The sequence below is a fragment of the Thalia democratica genome, chromosome 6, assembly GCF_965202585.1.
Source record: "Thalia democratica chromosome 6, ktThaDemo2.hap1.1, whole genome shotgun sequence".
In the NCBI taxonomy this organism is placed as follows: Eukaryota; Metazoa; Chordata; class Thaliacea; order Salpida; family Salpidae; genus Thalia; species Thalia democratica.
Genome location: NC_139170.1, coordinates 21,939,984 through 21,960,352, shown reverse-complemented (window position 1 = coordinate 21,960,352; position 20,369 = coordinate 21,939,984). Strand labels below are relative to the sequence as shown.

General features: G+C 25.8%; 2 protein-coding genes across 2 annotated transcripts in view; both read right to left on the bottom strand.

Moving 5' to 3' along the window:
- The window catches only part of LOC145839395 (intraflagellar transport protein 122 homolog), a 38,876-nt gene extending 21,844 nt beyond the window's left edge, over nt 1-17,032 (bottom strand). Inside the window, exons 1-12 of the mRNA XM_082946969.1 lie at nt 16,897-17,032; nt 15,722-15,873; nt 13,930-14,008; nt 13,684-13,760; nt 12,938-13,004; nt 12,716-12,856; nt 11,514-11,589; nt 11,257-11,451; nt 6,807-7,034; nt 6,450-6,593; nt 4,055-4,192; nt 1,809-1,973 (exon numbers count right to left, since the gene is read on the bottom strand). Coding sequence (XP_082803095.1) covers nt 1,809-1,973; nt 4,055-4,192; nt 6,450-6,593; nt 6,807-7,034; nt 11,257-11,451; nt 11,514-11,589; nt 12,716-12,856; nt 12,938-13,004; nt 13,684-13,760; nt 13,930-14,008; nt 15,722-15,873; nt 16,897-16,955 — 1,521 coding nt within the window. The 5' untranslated portion in view covers nt 16,956-17,032. The remainder of the gene's footprint in view (nt 1-1,808; nt 1,974-4,054; nt 4,193-6,449; nt 6,594-6,806; nt 7,035-11,256; nt 11,452-11,513; nt 11,590-12,715; nt 12,857-12,937; nt 13,005-13,683; nt 13,761-13,929; nt 14,009-15,721; nt 15,874-16,896) is intronic.
- A 198-nt stretch (nt 17,033-17,230) lies between these two features.
- On the bottom strand, nt 17,231-19,039 carry LOC145837846 (tectonic-like complex member MKS1). Its single transcript, XM_082945305.1, has one exon. It carries the CDS (start codon nt 18,996-18,998, stop codon nt 17,238-17,240), a length of 1,761 nt encoding a protein of 586 aa, XP_082801431.1. The 5' UTR covers nt 18,999-19,039; the 3' UTR covers nt 17,231-17,237.
- Between the last annotated feature and the right edge of the window lie 1,330 nt (nt 19,040-20,369).

Sequence of the window (20,369 nt, the reverse complement as noted above, 5' to 3'; positions counted from 1 at the left end):
GTTTTGCATGATTTTTGATAGTTTCAAAATAACGTCATAATCTATTTATGCTAAATTTTTTAACTTTCATTTGTGTGTTTGTTTTTTGCTTTATTTTAAATTTGTTTTGAAACTGATGAGTGCAAAGCATGGAACTCGAGTCCTTTGAGTTTTACATCTTGAAATAAAGCTTTTTATCAATAAAGCCCTTAAGGTGGGCTCAGTGTTAAAGATTTGATTTATCAAGTTAAATAAATTAATTCTATATATATATATATATACTTTTTCGTATTTTCATTGAATAAAACTTGGCTGAGGACGCGTATTAAACGCAGAAACAGCTGTACCAAGCAAAAGTTTATTTTGTGTATTTTATTTCTATATATATTTATATATATATATAGAAAATAAGGTATTATTCAAACATATTAATCCAGAACATATGTTTCATAAAGACAACAAAAGATTGTCTTAGATCTCTATTTAATCTTCTTTGCATCTCTGTTTATCAAAGTGCTTTTTATTTTAAATTGAACCAGCTGAAGATTAAAGACAATCCTTTTTTGTCTTTATGAAACATATGTTCTGGAACTTTTAAAATCGCATGTTCCTAAAAAATTATATATATATATAAATAGAAATAAGTTAATTAGCTTAGTAAATTAAATTTTTCAACACGGAGCACACCTAAAGGGTTTTTTTTTTTTTTAATTTTATTACAAGATGTAAGAACTTGCAGAACTCGAGTTTATACATATATACCCAACTCGTACAAAAAATTACTTAATTTTCGAAAGTTTACTATAAAGTCAACAAAAGTACAAACTATTTTTTATAATCTTTATTTTACAAGAAAAAAATGTAATTAAAATAAAAGTATAATTGAATTTATAAAACAAAGACTTAAAACTCCTTTTTTTACTATGAAAACAGCATTGAAATGCTTTTATGTTAAATTGTTTTTACTTTTTTGATCCTTGATTTTCCATTTTAAAGACATCAAAATTTGCTCTAAGAAAAAAAAAAACATTCAAATAGCCTGGCGCCAACCTGCAATTTTTTTTTTATTTGGTTCAAAGGTCTAGATGCGTTAGAATCTTAGCTTTCTCAAACTTATTTATTTATTTTCATTTGCGGGCCCCAATGTGCGCTACACTGTTGAATTTATCATTTGCACAAGCAGTTCAACCATTAAGCATTAAAATATTGGTAGTAATTTATAACAATTTGGTTTGTCATCGTTTTTTTTTTTTTCCAGAAATGTCTTATAAACGTTGAATATTGCAATCAAAAACTAATTAAATAGTTTAAGGAGAATCCCTTAACATATTTTAGATTATCTTATAAATAAATTTTATTTTTATTTTAGAAGAAATATCTAAAAAAAATAATTTTTATAAAAAATAATCTAAATATTGAACGGCTGAACTGCTTACTTCAGTGGTACAGTCAACAGTGTAGAAAACATGTTTTGGTCACATCTCAAAACCTAAATTGGTATGGGAAAAAAAAAGAAAAAAAAATTATAGAAAAAGCGCGCAACTTAAAAGCAGTAACAACTTACCTGTTCTTAGAAGCCCCTTACTTCAAAAAAACTTTGTGTATTTTTTTTATGACGTTTTTAAAAAATAATTTAAATTGTTGATATAGATAGAATAAAAATATAGAAACTCATCGTTGAAATGGTAATTTAATAAATACGAAAGCTATGATTTCCACTGAAACTTGATACTCGTTAGAATTTCTAACGGTAAAACATTTATTGTTTTGTTTAGTCTAGTTTATGATTTTTAAACATATGTATATAAAAATGACATATTATAACTAACTTCAAACAAAAGTTCTTTAGTATGCAAATCATACACTAAACATGTAGAATTGTCATTAATGATAGCAATTTTACTTCTACTCATTGAAAGATCTAGACATCTTACTGGGGACTGAATCCTAAGAAGCTCTATCGGAAACGGATTATCAACAAAAATTTGTAGCACCTAAATATTTTAATAATGATAAAATACACTAAACCATTATTTAAGGTTGCCACAGATCAAGCTAAGAAAAATTTCCTGACTTTTCTTGACTTTTCTAAATCAAACTCTTAATTTAAACTTATTCTAAAATACATATTCAAACACTTGAAACTATATAGAATTTTCAATCTTATTTTTATATAGGTTAAAACAACATTTTTTTGCAGAATGCGATCATCTAACTTCCGTTACAGTCTTGTAACTTACTTTTCAAATTTAAACAACTTTGAAAAAATTAAAGAGGTAAAGTTTACACATAAACTTGATACATAAAATACTATACTTGGTGCTTAATTATAAAGAACTTAATTATTTACTTAAACAAAAAACGCTTTGATTCTAAATTTCTGCAAGATGAACTTTTGTGTATATATCAAGTTTCACTATAGAAGTGTCCTTGCCACAGAGCATCAATTTATTAAAGTACAATAAAAAATAAATAAGTAAAAAAGCATACAAAAACTGCTTGTTCAAGTAGGACAGTCGTTCAATATGTTAATAGAAAAATTTAGCAGTTTTATAAAGGATATTTTAATAATAACAAATTATACAGTATCCTTCTTTTATTAAACTAACACATGTCTGTACTTACTTCATCTGTTTGTACTTTCATAGCTCGTTTGAAGTGTGTAAAGTTTGAAGTGTGTTAATGTATTGAAGTTTTTGGTTTAAATTTGTACAAGGTGTTTTATTGTAATAATTGCTATGTGTAAAACGATTTTAAGCTAATAACTTTCGAATTTTTAATATCTCTTACAGTTTAAACAGGGGTTGACTTCAGAAAATCAAGCAAGGCTCCATAAATTTTTCTTTTTTTTTTGAAATCCCTTAAAACTTTGCATGATGTGATTTTGACACACAGAAACATGCGTTATTGTAAAAAAAGAAGGATACTGTATAATTTGATATTATTATATATTGCAGTGAACCTGTTTCGCTAGGATCTTTTATTAACAAACGCTTAAATTCATATTTTTAATAGTTAAAGGATATTTTATTAATTTTTACCAGATGAAGGCATTGGAAAACAAGTAATTTTATAAATTTATAGAAAAATTTTGCAATTTTAGTCTGACTTTAAAGGATTTTTAATTAGTTTTAACATTTAAAGGCTTTGGAAAATAATGAATTTTGTAAATTTGAACTAAAAATATCGGACGTTTTTTCAAATTTTGTCTGAAATTTCCTGACTTTTCCTGACCTTGTGGCAACCCTCATTATTATACATATTAAATTTTTTTTTTTTAATTATTTAAATACTTAAGTTAATTAATAATAAAAATAACAATTAATTCAAGTACAATCAAAATAAATAGCTTCTGTGACTAGTAAAATCTAAATTAAAGAAAAATGAGTAAGTTTTAGTAGTAAGAACTTTCATATAAAGTTTTAGGGTAGCTGTCTAAATTGCACGAGCGTACAAAATTGCAAGAGTACACAAAATTACACGAAGATACTTTTGCACGAGGAGATAAAATTGCACAAAGGGTCACTTTTGCACGAGCAGACAACTTTGCACGCAGACAATTTTGCACGGGTTAATTTATTTATTTAATATTGTTATTAATATTTTTTTCAATTTAGTTTATTTTTTTTACTATCACTGTTACCCTTAACTTCGGTCAGTAGCTTTTTTTTTCAATAATACAATTTTTTTAATTTAATTCATCATTATTATTTTTATTCTTTTACTATCACTGTTACCCCTAACTCTTACCAAGTCAGTAACTTTTTTTTTTTAAATAAATTTTTAATTTTTTTTCTGTTTATTTTTTATTTTTTTTCTGTAGTTTTTTAGTCTTGTGCAAAAATGTAACTCAGGCAGAATTGACCCTTGGTGCAAAATCGTCGTCGTGCAATTTTGTGCCCTCGTGCAAATTTGGCTTCGTGCAATTTTGTTTTCGTGGAATTTAGTCCCCTTGTGCGATTTTGTTTTCGTGCAATTTAGACCCGTTCCCTAAGTTATAAGTATCCTATGAAAACTAGTAATGCACAAAGCTTGTTTGCAGATTATTCTAATAATGATTTACTAATTAAAAAACCTGCCCATTTTTCAGTCCAAGCAACAATCCTTCTCGGCCTTCGGGGCCACCAATTACCTTGATATATCTGATATTTGCTTCCAATGACCACTCACGCTCTTTACTTCCTTCCATTGATAAACATATTAACTTGTTTTCCTTAATTATTTTTTATAATTGTAAAAAATGCTATTTCAAAGTTTATACTACAAAACAAAAAAAGAACAGCTGACTCACTCACAAACAAAAATTATATGAATAAATTTTTAAACTTAAACTAGTAACCTATTGGATGTCGATTTCTAAAACTTTTATTTTTAAAGAAAAGAATTGAAGATCTCAATTTATTGATAAGAAGAGAAAAAAATTGTAATACTCTAAGGTTTTATTTCCAAAACAATGTTTCACTCAAAACAAGAGATCATCAGTTAAAAATAAACCAGAAAAAAAATACGGTAAATTAAATTTAATAGTTTCGTAGCTTAGTTTAATAAAAATTAAGACATGAAAACAAACAAAAATATAAACAAATAAAATTTCAAAACAAATCAGGATCGAAGGATTATTATAGTTGGATAGAATATATTTATTCTTTCAAAAATTTATTTTGCAAACTAAGTTTCGGTCAAAGACCTCGTCAGTGCTTAAATAAATCTAAAAATTAGTTTAAATAGCTTAAATAAATCTAAAAATTTTTTAGATTTATTTAAGCACTGACGAGGTCTTTGACCGAAACTTAGTTTGCAAAATAAATTTTTGAAAGAATAAATATATTACTTCTCCTCCAGCAGTTGAGATCTCTCTATTTGTTTTCTTAAAACCAAAACATATAATAGTTGGATAGAACATGAATTTGTATTTTTTTTTAATGACAAAAATATAAACATTTTCACAGTAAATTTAAGCAAAAACTCTCAAAACAAGACACAAGCTTTATCAAATTAAAAGTATTATAAATTTTAACAAATAGTTATTGAACCGTTTTTTAAAAGTTTATAAAGATTTATTAACTATTTTTATTTGCTATTGAAATTACAAACGCCTTTTATAAAAATCCTAAAGTTAACTTAAACTCGTTCCCCATTTGCAATTTTTTTAAAAAGGTTAAAAAAAGTATCTCGATTGATTCATAGATATCATAGCTACATTCTTTTCATGAAAAACTAATAGATTTTATGAACTTTTTTCTTAAATTTCAATACCATCTATTATTTCCTTATCAAACTTTCATATACATGCTCAATGTTTTACATTAGTGATCGGCAGTCATTTATAAGCAAAGGGCATCACTCATACAAAAAAGTCTATCACGGGTCTGATTTGTTTACAAAGTCTTTGCAGACCACCTTAATTTCGTAACACTAAACTAAAAATATATAAAAAGCTATTTTAAAGCATAATTGTAATAAAATTCTCATAAACAAGCATTAATGTCTACTAAAACTAATCTAAGAGCACATTAGTAAACATTTTTTTTCATTAAAAGCTTAATTCTTTTTTTTCACAAATTGTTAGAACTTTAAAATATTTTGTGGGCCAGATATTTCTTCTTGGCGGGCCGTAGTTTGTTGACCTATGTTCTATAACCGAGGTCGGCAGCCTTAATTTAGTCGCGTGCCAATTTTCTTCGTAAAAGTTGCTATTTATAAAGTGGCCTCACTATTTATAAAGAAGTCTTCCGCGGGCCGTAGTTATTTAAAGTAAGTGTTGTATTAGTATAAAAACAGAGTTTATTTTACAACAAAAATATTAATAATAAAAAGTTATATTATAGCACTAGTAAAAAGTAAATAAAGAGCCTAATTGTAACTTTGTATCACGTTTTTTTTTGTTTTAACAAAGTACTATTTTAGCTGAAAAGTAAATCGCGGGCCGTAGATTTATGTTTTGCAAGAATCATTTGGCAGATCCCTGTTCTATAACAAAACTAATTGTCATTAAATCAATAAACCAGAAATAGTTTACCTAAAATCATTTATATATTAGCTAGAGTGCAATAACAAATTATATTAAGTATGTAATTTAGCATTATTTATTTTCAAAAATTGATTTATTTGGATCCAAAAAAATCTTGATTTTTTCAAATCCGGGTTCGGTTTAAGCTAGATCCTTATTTTTAAATCTGGTAGATTACTTCAATACAACTACTTTAAGCTAAAAAATTTAGTATTAATAAATTTAAAGTGGATTATTTGTAAAAGCATTATTTTCAGCAGATAAAAACATTTTATAAGTTTAATTTGCTATTTAGTTACCAAACAAAAACTTATATTTATTCTATTATAAAAATACCATACAACTTAAAAGAATTTAATATCAGAAAATTAATGTTAACAACACTTAGACACAAATACTGAGCGTCAGTCCACCTTTCTGTTACCAAGTAATAAACATAAAAGTAGCATCAAGCACTAACTTGGCACAAAATGATGTTTTGCGAACAGACGACGAGCAAATTGCATTCAAACTGTTTGATAATACGATTGATTTGCTTGTATGTCGTACCACATTGGTCATTAGACACAAATTGGTACAAAACGATTCGGTCTGATAATTGAACCTATATATTAACTTTGTTTAACTAATTTAAAACTAAAAATTAGAACTAACAACATACTTTAATAGAACAATAAGTATAATTTATTGTAATTTTTTCTATTTAAATTTCTTAAAATTTATACGATGAAATTTTATCTAACACAATCTTTTTGATGACTAGCACATTCTTTTTCATTTATGAAAAACTTTCAAAAACTCAACAAGTATGACTAACAGCAAGCTTGTCTTTAAAAACTGATATCTTCTTCACAAGATCATTGCATCTTATACATAATTTGCTTCCCTCTTCTTCAGCCACATCTACATAATGCGAAGAATTGAGTTTCTGAACAACTACCTCGGTCAAGTTGTCACGGTAAGCGTAAGTGTCCTGGTACAAGCCGTGCACAGTTGAAAAAGAGACAGCACATGTTGAGATCAAGCCATTTTGGTGCCCTATAACCTATAAAGTTGAAGACAAGTATGAAATAATAACTTTTTAATTATTATCATAAAAGATATCAAAACAGAGGTTATAATAAGTTATGTTTTAAACTATAATAGTCTTTATAGCTCTGTAAGGCGTAGCTTTGTACTAAAAATAATAAAAATTAATGGTTTATATTGGCGTTAAATGCAAAAATTTTTACAAAAACAAGGTTTTTACAAAATACTTTTATTGAATTATTATTAGCTTATTATTCATTTTCATTTTAAAAAAAACCATAAATCAACTTTTACAGAGTATAAAATTTCAATTAACTTTTCCGGTACAAAAGTTACCCCAATTTTTTAGCACAATTTACATCTATTTTATACAAGTTTTAAAAATTCACTGAAATTATACTTCTTACTTTATTTTTTGAACTAGGGGTGACGCTCAAAAACATTCCTCAAACAGTTTAAAAGAATTCACTATAAATTTCAAAATGTTAATTAATTTAATATTAAATAATCATTAATTAACGTGGACATTTTCTAGCGTAAAGGAGAAGAAAATCAACACCTTTCACCTACGATGCCTCCGTTGAACCCTTAGAATTGGATGGCATCAAAAAATGAACAACGAGGAAAAGTTTGCAGGGTTGCCAGATGTATTAAAGAAATTTATTTCAGGATTTCTGATTTTTTTCCAGGATTTTTAAATTACACGTTTTTGGGTCTAATATTAGTTTAAAGCTAAGTTTGAGTTTAAAAACTGTGCTAAGTATTAGAACAACAGTGAAAAGATATTGTAAATCTACTTTTAATGTGTTTAAAAAAAATATTTTTATGATGACAAAATGTTGTGATTATCATTATATATATGATAGATTTTTCGTGTCAAATTAAAATTTTACTACTTGACATGTAAAAATTGTTTAAAATTCCAGGTCTTCCTAGGTTTTTTAGTAACTTTTGTTAAAAATTATAGTTTTTTTTTTCAAAATTTCTAAAAATCTAAGTTTTTTCCAGGATTCCAGGTTTTTTGTCAACCCTGTGTTTGGACGAATTGGTCACACTACTATGTACTTTACTCTTAGCCAGCGCAGACTTCGCTGGATTTATCATATTTTAAGGATGGTGGACGAAGAGCGAATCCCAAAGTCTCCATTGTACAGCGAGTTGGTCGTTGGTACATGCAAACGCTATCGTTCAGCACTACGTTTTAGTGACGTGTGTAAGCGCGACCTAAAGCGCTTGAATTTTATCAATAATGAATGGGAGGTGCTTGGAAATGACCGTAACAAATTTCGATCTAAAATATGCAAACAACTGAAAGAAAGGGAAAAACAACATTTTAAGAAACCGAAGTAGAAGAATAAATTAAAGTCAACTTTTATTTATTTTTAATTGTTAGTTTGTTACATCTTTGCGTTCATAACTGTTCCTTTATTGTTTTGTATCTGTAAACTTTTTAATAATCATAAAACACATTCACGATTTTGACTAACTATAAAATAAATAAATAAAACTAGTCTTTTGTTCGACTTTTCGGTTTGTATCTTTAATAAGTAACCTATCGAGCTCTGCTATTTTTATCTTTTGTACCTCGAAAATTACTTTGAATTTTTATAAGCAGTTAAAAGTATCTGGTAGCTAAGATAAAACGCGACAAAAGAAATTAACTTGTAAGAAAAAAATATACAACTTAGTATCCTCAATATCAATTAGCATCACGGTTCAATTGAATTTTAAAAGTCATACAAAAAAACTATGGGGAAAATTTCTTTATAAAACTTTTGTAACCTCCGGTCATTGAAACGATTATACTTTTTATAATAGAATTACAACGGAACATTTTAAGGTTTCAATCTAATTCTAAATTTATTCTTACAAATTAATTTTAAAGAGACAAGTAAACATTTTAGACAATTTCTTTAATCATTTGAAATTAATTGATTTAAATTAATTTAAAAAAAAATCATTTAGACTGTTGCGATGAAAACATAATTTGTTTTTTTGTGATTTAAAAAAATTTTTTACCATTGGTATATTTAAAATTAATGTTTAGTGAAGTCATTTAATATGTATAAGTTGTAGAATATAAAAACGATAACAAATTTTAAACTAATCTAATAAACATAGAAGTTAAATTTGAAAGTCGAGTTTACTTAAGCAACCTGATCTGAATAATTAATCTAAAAAACTATAACAAAAAAAAAATTTAATGTTATATTTCTCTAGTTATAATTGTATAATTAGAATATTAACTAAACTCAACAGTACATAATAAAAAACTATTAATAGCTTTTTATAAAAATAATAAAAAAATTAATACGTTCTCTATTCTTATTTTTCCTTATTTCTATTTCAATTACAAAACAAGAAAAATATTAACTATTTTTCATTTATTTTAAGATTAACTTTTTTAATATTTAATTTATAATTATTTGTAATTAAAAAAGTAAAAGTCAAAAAAAGAAATTGGTAACTTATTTTTGTTTTAGTATATTGTGTTTCCTAAAACCTACTGTGCTCACTAATTTGAAACATGTTCAATCCAATGTGTACTGGGGCATATTTCAGGAACATATGTAGAATATAAGTGGTATTTTATTATTTGATTTTGTTTTAAAAACATTTTAGTTGTAAGACTAATCGTTTATACAATAAAAATTTTTAGAAATAAAAAGCCAAAAAACTAATTTAAATATCTTATCCCTCCAGTAAAAATTAACACCTATACTAAGTAGAATATTTGTTACTACATAAGTACATAAATACTCCTAAAAAACTAAAAAAAAAAAATTTTTATTTAATAAATCTGAAAACAAAAAAATCGACTAGCATAATATATATTTCAAAATGTTATATTCTAACTAAGAAATTAAAAATTCTAATGAAAAATCCTCAAAAAGTTAAAACTATTTGGAATACTATCTTATTAATTTGTAATTAGTAAGTTTTGACATAACTTCAAGATAAAACAAATGAGTTTGAAACTTAAGAAATTTTAAAATTAAAATTCATAATGGCTTAAAGCTTTTCTAATAGCTAATAGTTTTTAGATTTGCATTTGCACAAGATTCCATTTACGTGATTAAATATAATTAACTTTAAAAGACTGATATTTTTATTTACAGTATTAATACAAGCAAAAAAGACTTATAAACATTTAACTACCATTTGCAATCAATTATGAATATGTTTTCATTAAAAAATTAAAATAAAAATTAAGCTTTTTGAATTTACTTGATTCTTTGTATGTAGACCACAGCATCTCCTTACATCAGGGAGACATCGCGTCAAGTGTTTAGAAGGATTACTGATCACAGGGAAAGGACAAACGCAGTCTATTTTTGATAACTTACATTATTCTATGCAATGTCAAAACTCCAATATCGATAACAATTTCAAAGTCCTTAAAGGGTGTGATCGATGTGAGTTTTAAAGTTTAAAACCAATGCTCATCGAAAAATAAAAACCAAAACTAAATAAGTAAATATCTGGAATTTGGATACACGGCCCTACTAACAATATATTATAAGTAAATTTCAACTCAATTTTTGTTATAAATCTTATTTTGCATAGCCTATTTTCAAAGCTTTGTATAAATACGTCATATTTAATTTAAACTAAAAGTTTTATCAATCTTCAAAACAGTTTTACATTTCCTTTAACTTTTGACTAATTAAATGTTGAAACTGATTAAACGAGCGTAGAATAAAATCTCACAATATGCTGACAATGTCTGAGACTTTTGGCTGCGTCAATTTTTTGAATTTTACCCATATGCACTAAGCCTGCTTGGTTTAGATCTCAACAGCGGTATCTCACAACTATGCCTGCCTGATGAGTCCTAATGAGTACGAAACCGGTCGTAGGTTGTCTCGGATACTATTGTTGATGGTCGTGTGGTAAAGTTCATTATTTACTAAATACTTTAAATTTTGAAATTGAATCGAGTAGATTCGAAAAGCTTTATTTTTTTTTTCTAATAAGAAATAAATTCAAATTAAGTTGCAAATGGTATATAAATACAATAAAATTCTTTCCAACAATATAACTTATGAATATAAAGTTAATTATATAACTGGTTTTATTAACAATACAATATTTTTTTGTCTAAACTAACTTTAATAATCGACATACCAATTAAAATTTTACTTATAAACTATTACTTACCATCGAAAATACTTTTATTTTGGTTAAGAGTATTTACTTTTGTATTTTAAAATAAAAATATAGTATTATTTACCAACCACTGTGTTAGCATCGTATTTGGCAGCAGAACTCCACACCCAACCTTTTTCACAGTCAGTTACTACTCCTAGATAGATACCATCTCTGGAATACAGGCACAACTTATTATTACTTCCACCAACTAACAAGTACTTACCGTGATCAAAATATTGTATTGTTAATGGATCATAGTCTAATTTAATGTCTTTTCCAATCTGTAAATTAGCAAAAATGAATTATACTTGCATATTCATTCAATTATTTTTTTTTTACAAACTTGTTTTCCATTAAGATGGTAAAAAGATATTTTTTGTCCCCAGTCTCCAACTGTGAGAACATCATCAACCTCTTTGCTATAATTAAATAAATTTAACAATTTTTCAGTGGTCACATAAAAATAAGCTAAATACAAGGACTATAAAACCATCTATTTACGAAAACAAAACTTGTTACAGTTTCTAATAGTAAAAAATTGTAAGTTTAATTTTTATTTAATGCAATCACTTTTTTTTAGACAATAATAAGTTCAAAACAATATAGTAAAAGATTTTACATATGTATGTTATGTACCAAATTATAAGTGAATTAAAATATTTATAGTAATAAACTTATAATTGATTAACTTTGTATTCTTCCTTTGATAGTATATTAAGTTGAGAAACTTAATTGTTTTTCTGGATACTAAAATCATGAAACTAACAATTCTTCAAACTGCCATCTTACAGAAATTTCAACTAACTACTATGTTTATACTTAAAATACATATCAGCAAACTAATTTCATAAAGAAACTACTGAAACTAAAGATTGAAAAATGACTGGGTACAAATTTAACCTAATTTGAACAAATTTCATAATTTTTAACTCTTACTTGGTTTGACAATCTGAAACCAAACATTAAAAAGAGAATCTTAAATGAAGTAAACATCTTAACACGGTTGCCAACGGTTTTTTGAAAAAAATTTTCAAGTTTTCAAAAGTACAAGTTTTTTTTGTCTGTTTTTAGAATAAAGTTAAGCTATAGGTAAAAAAACTGTCTTAAATAGTATAAATATTAAAAAGATACACTGTAATACTATTTGAAATGTGTTTTTTTAATAAATGAAATTTTAATTTGTACAAATTTTTTTTCGTATGTGATAGATTTTTCGTACCTAATCGAAATTTCATCGTGAAAATTATTTAAGATACTAGGTAATATAGTTTTATAGGCAACCACTTTTTATTCAGTTAAGATTCAAGTTTAGAACACTAAAATGTTTCTAAAGACTTATTGCGGAAGTTTGCAGCCAAAAAAAAAACATTTTACTAAATGTTTAAGTATAATTTGAACACTACATATAAAAAAGTTTTTAAAAGGTAACTTGTTGAATACCTTTGTTTGAACCAGCAACTAATTAGTTTAACAATATAAAACAGAGAATAATAAGTCATATAGTGTTAAAAATTTTAACTTCACTGATTATTAAAAATTAAATACCTATTTAAATTCCATTGTAAGCACCAAACAGGGTTAGAACCAGGTCTATCAATTCGAACTTTTTCTTCACCCATTTTGCTTCTTATACTAACTAAACCCGAATACAAGCCAAGTGCTACGTATTGGCCATCATTTGTCCAACTGTAAAAATTAAATTCTAAAAACTAGATTACAAAATTAATACTAGGATATAATTCAAATCAAATCCAACTTTAATCTTACCTACAACAGGTGATTCTATGGTGTATTTTATGTTTATTCACAGTTTTTTGTTCTGGAGACCAAAGGCCTGTTTAAGTATTATCATTAGCTTTATAACATTAAATATTCCAACAAAAAAACTTTATACAAAAACTAAGATACTTGCATGAAATTATGTTCAATTAAATCAGGGTTTCCCAAACTTTTTTCAAAAAGCCCCCTTTAACGAAATTAAAAAAGCTATGGCCCCCTTTAACAATACTTCTCAAAAAACTACCATTAAAAACTCCTACGACCCTTTTTTTTGCTTTTCATTGTCAACTCCAGAATATTTAGTGTAATTTTCAAATTATGACATTGTGGCCCCCCTGGGCCTGTGGCCCCTTATAAGTTCATGGTGCACTTTGGGAAACCCTGAATTAAATTAAATTCAACAATTACAGACTGTATATATGAGTTACTGGAATTTCAAATAAAATTAAAAAGTTTACGTTTTAATATACTTTAATTTTACACAAAAACTTTTAAAGATTTTATCTTTTTTTAAAGAAAATAAAAACTACTAAATAAAATAGTTACTTTATTACAACTAAATTTACAAAATTCAACCACATTAGTTTAAAAATATTTATAAAATTAAGTTATTGATTTCTGGTACTTCTTACTTTTTCACCAAAGATTTATAATACTTAAAAAACTAGTTTTATTTAAAATAACTAAAAAATATGGATTCAAAAACAATTAATGTAATTTTTTTTTTGTATTACCAAAGTCAGTTATTGCACACGTAATCAATTGTGGAGTGACTGGATTGTAAGATATACACTGCAAGGCATCATTGTGTCTAAAGAGTTTAAAATTCTTGTTGAAAAAAAAAAAATTTTAAACTTTGAAACGTTAATGTTTTATACTTTAGGTAAAATTTCACTATAACTTTGACTCAAATACTTTTTAAATCGAAAAAAAAAGTTTACTTAACTCTTTTACCAAAAATAATTAAAATTGTTACTAACGTAAACTTAAGTATTCCTTTTAATTTGTCTGTCCAAACAATAACTGATTTATCACTCGATCCAGAAGCAAAACGTTTTCCTAAGTAAGATAATATAATTTAGAAACTAAAACTTTATTTTGTTACTTTGATTTTGACATTTGTTCAAGTTTTTAATATTATGACTTTTTTTTATTTTATAAAACAAAATCTACCAAATCAAAAAGAGTGAAGAAGCTTTGCCAAAAGAGTCATTTGAAAATTTTTAGAAAAATAAAAACTGTATTTAGTATTTCAAAGCAAAATTTAAACAAAACTTCATTTGTGTACATCTTAAATATAAACAACTTTGGTAATTATGTGTCAATTAAATAAGTACTTTTAGTTCGTTGATATTCGTGGTTATGGTATCCAAATGCACAGAGCATCTATTTTGCACGAATTTTATATCAGGGTTGCCACTTTTTGAGTCAAAAATTGTCCTGAGTGGCCTTAAACTGTCTTGAGTCTTCAAAATAGAGATTAATCCTTGAAAAAAAAAAAAAATTTTTCAAAATTAAAAAAGATAAAGTTCTTTAACAAAATTTAGAACAAAACATTAAAATTAATTTAACTAAATTATATCCAGTTTTTTTCAATCTGTCCTGAGACTTTTTTTATCTTAAACTATCCTAAGTTGTTTATAAAACAACAAAATTATCCTTAGCCAGCCTGAAATTTAAAAATATACAAAATATACTGAGTTAACCTGAGTATCCTGATTGTGTGGCAACCCTGTTGTATGTTTTAACAAAGAATTTGTTTTCTTTACACTTTGTTTTCCAATAAATTGAAAAATAGTTTGCTTATTCATTTTAAAATTAGACTGTCAGTCCGTGCAAAAGTGGCCCTCCGTACAATGCCAACACTTGCCCATTTAAGGTGAACTTTGATTTAAAAACAACTTAGTCTAAAAAAGTATTTAAAATTGGTGTTGAATAAGTTTTATTATCTTACGACTTAACATGTTATATTACTTTTGTAGTGTCTTGAAAAGTGTTATACTAATTTATAACTTTTATTTATTCTATTTTATTTATTTTATTTACAAAATAAAATTTTATCCAGTACGGAACTTATTAGCATTGTGAATAAAATAACAAGTAGTTGTCAAATTAACAAAAACAAAAAATTCTAAATACTACACATACTTTAATATTACTTTAAAGCACAAACTAATAAGGCATTTAAATCTTAGAGATCTAAACAAGCAGAGCCTGTTCAGAAATCAAATAACTGTTTTTGTATACTAATACTTTATTTATTGACAACATTATGCTGCTCATAAAATTTGAACAGCTTTAAAAGGTAAAAATTTATTTGGAAATTACTTTAGCAACTTTGATTTTGCAGAGCTTTCCATATTTTACAAAAGTTATTTTTAAATAATTTTTCAAACTTTTGAAAATCAAAACACATATTTTAGGTTTAATAAGCTTAAAGTTCAAAAAATCTATTATTTTTCCTCAGACTAAATACTATTTTGTATATTGGGGGTAAATTTGGTTACAATCTTCCAAAAAGGGGTAAAAAACGAAAAAAAATAAGAACCACTGCCCTAGAGAAACAATTGATGAAAACTCAAGTATTATATACAAATTTTGCTTGATCATTTATTGTTAGCATTACAAAAAAAAGTGTTGGTATGTTAGACTTCTCCTTTATTAACTAAGCTTTAAAATTAATCTATTTTGAATAAATACTTTTAAACATTGATCCTAACAAAACAAACTATTTTTTGCTAGTTATATAGATCAAAAAACCATTTAACTGACCATCTTTAGAGTATGTAACACAATAAACGTTGTCTTTATGTCCTTTTAAAGCAGCAATAAGTTTACCATCAGTAGCATTATAAACAAGAACTTTATTTCCTGCTGCAGCTAGAATTTGACTTCCATCTGGTTTGAAGGCAACATCATACACACTATAAAATGATAACTTGATTATTTTTCATCAAAATATATAACATTCCTCATAACTAAAAAAAATTGACTAGTATCTAAAATAACATTGAAGCAGAGACATAAAATGTTTATTATATCTACTTCGAACAGGGTTTCCACTAAAATTCGAAAAAAATAAGAAATAACTTAAAAAGGTCTCTCTGAATACTTTCAAAGGCTTAATCTTATTTTGCTACTAATGCAACTTTTAATACAGGAGAAAAATTAAGAATAAAAGCAAGTGAATTTAAAAAAAAATACTTAGTCAATAACTATTAGATAAACACATTTTTCTGCTTTAAAATGCATCACTTAACAAAAATTTTGTTTAAAAACTAAATTGACATTAAAATTTTTTGTAAAAATGTATTTCAACAATACAAATAAATATATGATACTTTTACTATTTCTGTATTCTAAACAAACTTTAAAAAAAGTATATTTGTAGTAGTTCTTTTAATAAACTTGTGTAGTAACATATAAATAATTGGCAGACTGACTAAAGATAACATCAAAACACTATCCATCAAAAAAAATAGTTTTGTAAAAAGCTTGCGATACAAACATATGACAACAATTTTTGATTTTCAATTTTCTCTGAAATTTTTAAACTTACGAAAAATCTATGTACTTTTTTTGGAGCTAGAGATCCTAAGTTTAAAAAAAAAGCTTTTATGATAATTAGAAAAATTATAATATTTTTATTGTATTTAAAAAATAAAAACTTTAATGCCAATAGCAGGAAAAAGATCAACATTTTTTCATTTCAAATTCTAAAGTTCCTTAATACAGATGTTTTAATTATATAAAGATTTTACTGAAACAGTTTTGAAACATTGTAGCCCAAAACTTTTATTTCTTATAACTCATAAATTACTTTAAATTTTATAAAGATAATAATCAACTGGCAGCTCAGTTATTACAGTAAAAAAATGGTTTAACTTCATTCAACAGCCTTAATATTAGATAAAAACTTTTAAAACATTTACAGTTTATGAACTTACCATTGACCTACATCTTGTTTATCATTTAAAATTTCACTCCAAAGAGTAATGGTTCTCATACTATAAGTTCACTTTAATAAAGCTTGATATGTTAGATTTTCTAATAACTATAATTTAATATACAGTTTAAATTTCCTACTTTTCTGAAATCAGTTAAAAATTAAAAACAAAACACAATGAACTTACGGTAGTTTTTCAACAAAGGAAATTACTGATTAAAAACAAACTTGTTTTCAATTTATCACAGTTAGTATAGCATTAAACAATGATTAAAAATTAATAACTTAATTGTATAAACTTTTTTCTGAAAGTATTTACAGCATATTTATAACAAACATTGCTTATAACATTTTATTTTTATTAAAACTAGTTTGTTTAGTTGAAAGTCTATCTAAATTCATCATAATTTTTGAGTTTTCTTTTAGTGTAGCCCTCTCTCTTGCAATTTGCATTCTTCTTCTTGCTTGTCTATATGCATCAATTACTGTGGATGTAACATCCTTTTTAGACATTAATCGAGCTTTTTTCACAGCAAGCTGAAGGCGTTTTTTGGAAGTTAAAGTTGCAAGAGCATCACTTTTAAAGTCATTACATTGATGTAGGCAATTCAAAGAAACTGTAACTGTACCAGTACTTTCTGTTTTAACCATGTATTTGTTTACAATTTTCTTTTCTGGATTACTTTGAGTTAAATATGTAATATCATCTAATTGAGGACCATATCCAAGAAAAAGTCTTCTCATCTTAGCTACAATGTTTTCATAACTTCCACTTCCTAGAGGTCTCCAACAGTTTATCTGTAGTTGATAGCACCCTGGATTAGTTGGAAAGTCTAGATATCCATAACCTTCACTGGATGTTTTATCATATGAGTTTGTGGAAATCACGTGCACATATAATCTAGGCCAGCCATTAGGAAAAATTAAAGATGTACTATGCTTGCTATAATTGTAAAAAAGTTGATAGGAAAATGGCTGACTAAAATAAGAAGCTCTAGTTGTTCCATTACTGAGCTGTTTGCTACTACAAGATTGTGTACATCCAAAAAAGCTTTGGTTTGGATCGCTTGTCCAACCATTAGGTGCATCAAGAAAGTATTCTACATGAGTAGAATAACCTTCAAAGTTTTCACATTTAATTATTTCACCATGTACAACTAAACGTAAAATTTTATCTGGAATAGTTTCAAACTCAATACCTACTAAACTGCTTAAGTACTCAGAATGTTTTTTGTAACTCTCAATTAGCAGTCTATTCTCTTGATGTGCTTGTAGCCTACCTATTTTATTTGAAATGTGTTCAATTCTTAGTATCCAAACACAACGAATATTTTCGTCTGACTGTACTTTGTAAGGCAATTTAGTTTTATTAAAATCAGGAGTTACACGAACAACATTATTGTCATCAAACTCTATTGTGCATAACTTTTTTTCGTATGTTTGATTGCCTCTTATTTTATCAGGGCCAAGGTCTGCCATTATTACAAAAGTTTTAATAGGTGTATCAATGACATGGTGTACTTCAATAAATTTTTTATCTGGTTTTGAATTAACTATATCTACTCCTTGTATTGTCTCCTTTTTTACTCTCCAGTTGTTAGCACCAACTTCATTAGCCCTTCTTCTTCTTATACCAGACATGTTTTCATAAAGCTGAGAACTATTTTTAGGTAAAGTGTTAGTTACCTTATCACTGTCTATAAGAACTTCTGGAAAAAATCTATCAGAATCAGTGTAAGTAAAAATTCTATCATTCTTTCTTGTCTCCTTTATGTTTAAATTTGAAATCATAGCATGATAGTTGTAGTCTTCAACAGTTGAACAGTTACTTTCTTCACAATAAAAATCTAATTCTCTTTTTGAAAATAATTTTTCTTTCCAACTTAAATCTAATTCTTGTGTTTCATATACTTCTTGGCCATAATCAGTTAACATTATATTACTTGTTACATTCAAATCATCTCTTTTTTTATTAATATTTGTAATAAATCCAGTTGTTGTAGCACTTAGTTTTTGAAGTTTTATTTTTATTTTTAAGTTTTCAATAGGGTCAGATGATCTATATGTACCAGTCCCAGCATCAGTATCATAATATTCTTCCATATCATAATTTAAAATGAAATAAATTTGTATATTTTTAATAAACTGCCTATAATATAGAAATTAAACTATGGTCTAAAGCTTAGCACAATATAATATTAAATCAGTGAGTATATCATATTAAAATTATAAAAAACATTCAACATAAAACAAGATACTAAGGAAATTAAACTAAATTTTATGATTCTTAACAAAAATTGTAATTACTTAAAGATAGTACTAAAAGTATCTTAAAGTAACATATTTATATATTTTGGTTTTAATAGTTTATGCTAAAGTTATTAAAATATAAATCAAACTAAAAACTAAAATAAATATATTTTTTCAAGTAGTTAAACATATGTATTTAAGACAAAACTTGAGCTTAAGTGAACAAAACTTTTGAAAAGTAAATAGTTTTTTTTGATACATCTCAATTATTTTAAATTATGTTTTGAAACATGTTTAAACTTTTAAGTAAACAGGAGCTAACTTTAGTTCATTAGATACATTAAAATTTATCTATCACAATTATTTATAAGTATACCATAATTTAAATATTATTATGGTACATAATAAAGTTTCAAGTTATAAAAATCTTTATATAAAAAAGACTTAAAATTCACAATAAAGACATTTTTACAATCTATAACAATACCAAGAATCTTAATTGTAGCATTCAAATTCTTACATATTCTAAAATTTCATACATATAATAACCAGTAGTTATTCGACCATCATCAACAGAGTTGAGATGTTTCGTGCTATCAATAAAAACTAATGAACTTTACCGCAAGATCAACAACAACAGCATCCAAGACAATCCTATGACCGGTTTTGTCCTAATTAAGACTCATCAGGCAGTTTCTCAACACTATTCCTGCCTAATGAATCCTAATTAGGACAAAACCGGTCATAGGATTGTCTTGGATGCTGTTGTTGTTGATCTTGCGGTAAAGTTCATTAATTATACATATAATAATAATGTAATACACATTGGAGTAGCCACCTAGCAGAAAATACATCAAGATTGTTTTTATTTTGTACTTTCAATAGGGACTCTTTGAATTACAACTGTTTTTCCAATTACATATAATCTTATCATTTTGACTAGATTAGATTCTATTTAAAAGTAAATAAGTTCCTTTTTTTACCAACTCTATATTTTATAAAATTTAAACTTATAGTTTTGTAGAAAAAACCTTATTAAGTACACAAGACAAGATTTGTATAAAAATGTTTAAATCAGTCCAGGACACAGTCAATTTTTTATTTGTGATTTTTCTTCAGCATCAATAATTAGTAAAAATCAAAATACAGTTTTCAATTACTACAGCATAATATGTTTTTTTCACTATTCTTTACTTAGTTGCATAAATGTGTTTTAAGTTTTAG